General features: G+C 40.0%; 1 protein-coding gene across 3 annotated transcripts in view; it reads left to right on the forward strand.

The window, feature by feature from the left end:
* tulp4 (TUB like protein 4) overlaps positions 1-6,430 on the forward strand; it is a 60,202-nt gene extending 53,772 nt beyond the window's left edge. For all 3 annotated transcript variants that reach the window (XM_012962678.3, XM_031901488.1, NM_001113844.1), the window contains 3 exon segments: positions 796-939; positions 1,747-4,322; positions 5,856-6,430. In XM_012962678.3, coding sequence (XP_012818132.1) covers positions 796-939; positions 1,747-4,322; positions 5,856-5,972 — 2,837 coding nt within the window. In that variant the 3' untranslated portion in view covers positions 5,973-6,430.
* Positions 6,431-7,281: the final 851 nt, after the last annotated feature.

Raw genomic sequence — 7,281 nt, forward strand, 5'->3', positions numbered from 1 at the left:
ATAGGCTCTAAAGCAGCGGTAGGGAGCCTTTTTGGCTGAGTGAGCCATAAACACCACATATTTTAAAATGTAATTCCGTGAGAGCCATACAATGGCCAACGGGAGCTAGGCCGAAGCCGGGGCCTTGATTTGCGGCTGCCTGTGGAGGACAATGCGGCTTCAGGCCCGTTTGGCCGCGGGGCAAGGTAGGGTGGGTGTCATCTTTAACTGTTCAATATGGCTTGTTAGTGGTATTAGTAGAGGGCTACCTAGCACAGTGCACAGTTGGCTTCTCTTTGTAGCCCCAACAGAGACATATTGGCCACATTTTATTTTCAACTCAAGCATGAACTGTCACAGGTTTCTGCTCCAATGTTCCCTGGTTCAAGTGCAACCCGGTAAGGATGCGGAGGAGGGCATGGCCTGTGCTCGGCAGATAGAAGACGTGTTCTAAGGCTTAAACACGTCTTCTATCTGCTGAGCGCAGGCCACGCCTCCCGTTATTTTTTTATTAAAGATTTGGCAGCGAGCCAAATCAAAAGAGCCACATCTGGCTCGCGAGCCATAGGTTCCCTACCCCTGCTCTAAAGGGTACCAGTTAGTGAGGGCTTGCACCACTATTTTTTTCTGGATCTGTATAAAAGGGATACATCAAAATCAACACTTACATGTTATTGTTAATTTGAAAATACCATATTTAATAGTAATTTATGAAACAGCTTCTTTTGAAATTAGTACTTTTTGAGTGCTTTTTATGTATTTTTAATCTGTCCATTAAAACAATTTTCTCTTTGTTATTCCTCCCTTTGTCCCTAGTTATTTATAAAACAAGCTTGCTGCACCTACAACCAAGGCAAATGACCATCTACCTTCCAGAAGTACGAAAAATATCAATGGACTATATCAATTTGCCAGTGTTTAATACTAATGTTTTCAGTGAAGATGAGGATGATTTACCAGGTAGGAGTGTATCATCTTGTTTCTCCATTGTCACAAAGCTTAATGTATCAATGCTCCTGTGGAAATATTTCTCAAACTGTGATTAGTAAAATTATTAGTGAAATCACCCCAAAACTTGCGATTGTTATATTTTGTCTTAATGGCTTGCAAAAACTCACCGTACATTTGACAGCGGATACATGATATCCACAGGTTTACCAAAAATCAACAGTTTTAAGGAATGTTCATTAGTTTTGAGCAGGTGATTAAAAATTAACAACAAAAAAATGACTAGTAACAACAATATGCATTAAGTAATAGGCCACAGCTACACCAGCATCCTACAGCATGCCTGTTTGGCATTTAAATAAAATAAAAATCAAACGTTCAGGGACAGAACCTCAGACCCCCTTTAAACAAGTTGACAGTTGCAGGTCACTGAACCAAACAGTCTGGTACTGAGATTTTATTCTATATGACTGGATGAAATTTAAATTGAAAGCACAGCTGTAGGCATTTGCTGTCAGGTTGGCATGTGCCTAGTTATGTCAGTTACGGTTAGGCCATCATGAGAATAAGGCTGAGCAGGGTAGAGCTTCTGTGATGTTGCCCATAAAATCTTTAATAAGGTTTTAAAAGGCTCTAGAGATGCCTGTAAACCATGAAACCATTCATAGTAGTTCCATTTGTTTCTCTCAAATGAATTACTGTATAGTATTTGATTTTTACATCCTTTTAATAGATGTTACTTAACATACAGTATGTTTTCTGTTGAATTAAATTTTGTTGGTTGTAGTTTAACATTTCTGTGTAATGTTTTCCTTTTAGTAACTGGAACATCTGGGGCCCCTGAGAACAATCCCCCTTGCACTGTGAATATTCCAATTGCACCCATTCATAGTTCAGCCCAAGCGATGTCACCAACTCAAAGTATTGGCTTGGTTCAGTCTTTGCTAGCCAATCAGAATGTACAGTTGGATGTTCTTGCCAATCAAATGGTAGCTGCTGCACCACCACTAGATCACCCAACAGAAAGTGCTGTTCCATATCCAGCTCCAAATCGGTACTCCAACCCAGGACAGGTTATATTTGGTGGGGTTGAAATGGGCCGCTTGATACAGCCCCCACAACCTCCCATGCAAATGGCACACCCACCCCAAGGGTCTGCCCAGATGTCAATTATTGATCACAGTGAAAGGGACCATGAACATCTGCAGAAGACAAAACCTTTGCGCACTATACCTCAGTATGCAGAAGGCGATGCTGTTGTTTTTACAGCTGTTCAGGAAATACAGAACCACAAACTCAATCCTCCTCCACCATACCCAGGAACTATTCCAGCTCCTCCAACATCAGCAGCACCACCTCCTCCTATCTCTCAGCCACCTGTGGATCTCTGTTCAAAGAAGAGTGAATTCTCACTCTTTGCAAATCCCCACTACCAGCCCCCTCTGGGATATGAACGAATTACAACATTTGACAGCAGTGGAAATGTTGAAGAGGTATGCAGGCCACGAATGCGAATGCTCTGTACTCAGAATACATATACACTTCAAGGGCCAGGTAGCTCTGCTACATTAAGGGTTTCTGCAACTGAAAAGAAAATTAAACAGCCTTGCACCAGTGCTACACTGAATAGACTAACTGTTCCTCGTTATTCTATTCCATCTGGGGATCCACCGCCATACCCAGAGATAGCTGCACAGCTTGCTCAAGGAAGAAACATGGCTCAGAGGATAGATAGCAGTCTTATTCATGCTACTCTCCGAAGAAATAGTAGGGAAGCTGCTCTGAAAATGGCTCAGATAGTGGACAACCAGAGAGCACCACAGCAGCATCCCCCCAAATCAAAAAGTAATGTTGTTCCTGCACAGTTCCAGCAAAGGACTCCCACTGCATTGTATACTTGCAGCCAGTGCAGTAGTGGCACTGGTGTAATGAGTAGCAGCAATCATACTGGCAATATTAGCACCAGCACAATTGGTGTCGGAAGTATTCGGCCTGATTTATCTACAGGGAGTGGCCCACAACAGAGTACAGTCATAGTGCACTCTGCCAGCACTACTCCTTTAGCTTCTCAGTCCTCATATAACCTGTTAAGTCCAGCTGAAAGCAGCAGGGACAGGACAGATTATATTAACTCTGCATTTACTGAAGATGAGGCTGTTTCACAGCATTGCTCAGTAGAAAAACCAGTAAGACATTTAAGCCTTGCCGAGGCTGGATTAACTATAAAACGCCCCCCACCTTATCAGTGGGACCCAAGAGTAAGTGAGGATATATGGGTCCCTCAGGAAAGGACTGCTCATAACACATTGCCTATTCCTAAGAGGCCTCCTCCACTTATCATTGGTCAAAACCAGCATTTAGATATGTCACGTGTGCCATTTATTTCCCCAAAGTCCCCAACTAGTCCCATTTCTACATTCCAGGCAAATTACGGAGTTGGGATACCATACACTGGGGCTTATAGTGTACCTTTGCCTCATCAGCAGATTCCAAATCCTTGTTCCCCAAAAGAAGCTTTATCCCCACCACAGTTTGTGCAGCAAGAACCAACAATAGTTATACAGCCAGCATATCCACCCAACCTACCTTGTTGCCCGTTGCCCCCAATGTATCCTGGCAATAGTACTTGTAATGGTTTACAGCTTCCTGCAATAGCTTTGCACCCATGGAACAGTTATAATGCATGCCCACCAGTGCAGAGTGTCCAGGCTGCCCTTCCACCAAAGCCTCACGTAGTGCCAGAAAAGACTGTTTTATCTCCTCCTCATCCAGAACTTCAAAGTAACATAGGTACGGAGGTTATGGTGGAAACTGCTGATAATTTCCAAGAGGTTTTATCATTAACAGAGAGCCCAGTACCCCAGCGAACTGACAAGTTTGCTAAGAAAAACCGAAAGCGAATAGACAGCAGAGCTGAGGAAGGGAATGTGCAAGCTATCACTGAAGGCAAAGTGAAAAAGGATGCAAGAACTTTGGGTGACTTTAATTCCCTTATTGCCAGTCCCAGACTAGGAAGAGAAAAGAAGAAAGTCAAAAGTCAAAAAGACCAGCTAAAATCAAAGAAGCTGAATAAGACAAATGAGTTTCAGGATAGTTCAGAGAGTGAGCCCGAACTTTTTATAAGTGGAGATGAACTGATGAACCAGAGCCAGAGCAATAAAAAAGGCTGGAAAACTAAAAGAAATCTTAGGACAGCGAGTGATCTAGATGAATTTAAGTGCCGAAAGGCTAATGAAAAAGATGATGGACGTTTGGGGAGTCAAGGGTTTGTTTATGTTATGGCAAATAAACAACCTCTATGGAATGAAGCTACACAGGTCTATCAGTTGGACTTTGGAGGCAGAGTGACTCAAGAATCTGCCAAAAATTTTCAGATTGAACTTGAAGGAAGACAGGTAATTTTTATGGTCATTTTATGTCTACATCATTCTATTCTCTTAGCTTTCATGGAAATTTAGGGATTTTAAGGTGAAAGGTCTACAATGAGTTCATTAAGTAGGAATAATATAATGTTGGAACTGTCAATAATGCAATGAATTATGGTGACAGAAGATCGTACAGTTCTAACAAATAATGCTGCTATATATATAGTTGAACCGTCTCTCCTACCTATTTGTGCTGCAATTTTGGCTAATTTACAAAACTTCCCTCTTCAGGCTTAGTATTCTTTATGTGCATGTCCCTGGTGAGTTCATTAGGGTGGAATGGCAATTGGTTGTTGAGAGCTTTGACGGAAGCAGCTTTATCAATAACACTGTATGTATAAAGTTCAGGGGATATGGAATTGCCTATGCAACAACACAGCAGTAGTATAAATGCCCATTTATCTCTGGATCAAACTCAAACAATGATAACTCAAAATTATAACTTAAGCAGCATAAAGTAAAGTCAGTTTTAAGGCACAGCAAACATTAAAATAAATGGTTTTCCCTCTTGAGGCTGCAAGCTTTTATAGGTTATAACCAGAAGTTACTGTCTAGTCCTCACATGCGTACATCAGTCCCCCATCTTGAACTCCCAGGGCTCTCTTATTTCTTGCACTGTTTTAGTAATTAGTTCTGCTGTGGGGGCACCTAAATAATAATAATAAGGGAAACTAAACCTTTTGTCCAGGCCCCCCACGGAGTTCTGTACAATGTGAACATTTCTGTAACATATAATGGTACAATAACTGAATGCTCTTTATTTTATTTGATAAAACCCTATAGCTGCACTGACAAAGTACCTGCACATATTATTATGATATTAAGCCTGAATAAGGAAATGAGCTTCACAGTTATTTTCATTGATTGCAAGCGGGACTGGTCTTTTTAAAAATACTACCCTGGTACATAATATACCAGCATATCCATTTACATCTTCCTGAGGTAAATATGCTGGCAGGCAGAGAAGGAAGAAATATTGGCTATTGCAGAGATAAAAGGCATATGTGGTATTACTGGCTCAGTTTGTTTCTAAGCTGCTTGTACATGCCAGTGAATTATTATCTTATTTTATTATTTATTTTGCTTACTGTACAGAAACAAATTAAATTGAAAACACACAAAACACAAACCATGATATCTCAGACTTAACAAAACATTCCTTTTGGCATCTACTTGTTATCTGTTATCTCTGAAAGCTACAAAATATGTCAATGCTATTTCCCATTGTTTCCTATTGAACCAAGTTTCTTTATTATTTTGTCATAAGACAGACAGCAGCTTTTACTAGATGGTAACTAATTTAGCATATATCCATGTTGATTGATAGGAAAACAGTCCCAATCCCATATCTGTACTGTTATTATATGGTTTGTTCTGACAACAGTATTTCTTTGGATATCTTGCTAAATGTTAGTTTATCCCTTGCCATTGACGGTATGTCAGTGTGTTTTTACCATATTTACATGTAGTAAATTTCAATACTGTTTTGCTTCTTTTACCCAGGTAATGCAGTTTGGCAGGATTGATGGCAATGCATATATTTTGGACTTTCAGTATCCATTTTCAGCCGTCCAAGCCTTTGCAGTTGCTTTGGCTAATGTGACTCAGCGTCTGAAATGAGTCAAGCTTTGACCTTACCAGAAACATTTCAGTTATGATTTATACGGGAACGAACACAATGTGGAGTGCAAGTGGAAAAGCGCAAAGATTAAAACTGGAAAATAAGAACAAATGCCTATACAGAGGCATCTTCTTAGAATTTGTTGTTTATTTTTATTTTTCATTGTTTTTTTACATGCAATATTGCTGATATTTGGGTGGGAGCCATTTTATGTTAAGGTGGGAGTGTGGCTTTTGGCTTGTATTGATGGTTCTGTTGTGTTCAGTGCAATAGATGTTTGAATATTAAATGAAAAACTGCCTTATTTATATATTATTTTGTTGTTGTTGTTAAGCAATGACCTACATGGTTCATTAAACCTGTTTTTTTTCTGTTTGTAGTACCACAAACTCAAAATTTGCAACTAAATGATATTTTCTAATACTTGAATGCATTAAAAATGTTTTCTAAGTGGGCACTGGAGGCTGGATACATTTTAATGGCTGTCGCTTTATTGTGCTTTTTAGATTATAAACACTTCTTTGGAGAGGGGGTTTTCATCCCCTTTGTTGGCAAACAATTCAGTATTTATATGTGAAAACTAAGCAACTTTATTCCATGTGTCAAAGCATCTCAAACAGTCCTTAAGATACTATTCAAGATTTGTGTATCTCTATGTGGGTTTTCTATGTTTAAAAAAGAATAAAATATAAAACAACCTTTTTACCTTAAATACCTCAACAGGCAGGGGGGGCTGGCAGGTTTTTAACTAGACTGCTAGTACATTCACATATATAAGGATACAACATATAATATATCTGTAAAACAACTTCTACTTTGTTCATATCAACAAGACCAATTAAAAAAGTACTTCCTAAAACCTATTAAAAAAAAAAAACTCGCGAGTCTTTTTCGGCGATTTCGGGAAATCGCGCTGCCGCGTGTGCCATCCCGCTGGCGACTTACATGTTCGCCGGCGGGATGGCGGGTCATGGCAACTCGCGGGCGACTAATCTCCCCCGTGTGCCAGAGCCCTTAGTGTTTAAGAGACCTCAAGGATATAGTAGAACATATATAGGTTCTAGTGTCACAAATGACAACAAACTGTATCATTGTGTCCAGTGCTTGTATCATTCCTGCAGTAGTACGCCTTTCTATTGCCTGGACTTCTGCCCAATGCAGTGCTTAAAAGTTTTGCAGTATACCAGAACTTTGTGAAGTCATCAAATCAGAGATACATGCTTAAAGTAATTCTCTATAGAAGGGTGAGTGTGTGTCTGACTTGATTGGACCAAGCTATATTATACTTGGGCATAATGCCAGGATGTA

This window comes from Xenopus tropicalis, chromosome 5, assembly GCF_000004195.4.
Source record: "Xenopus tropicalis strain Nigerian chromosome 5, UCB_Xtro_10.0, whole genome shotgun sequence".
Classification (NCBI taxonomy): Eukaryota; Metazoa; Chordata; class Amphibia; order Anura; family Pipidae; genus Xenopus; species Xenopus tropicalis.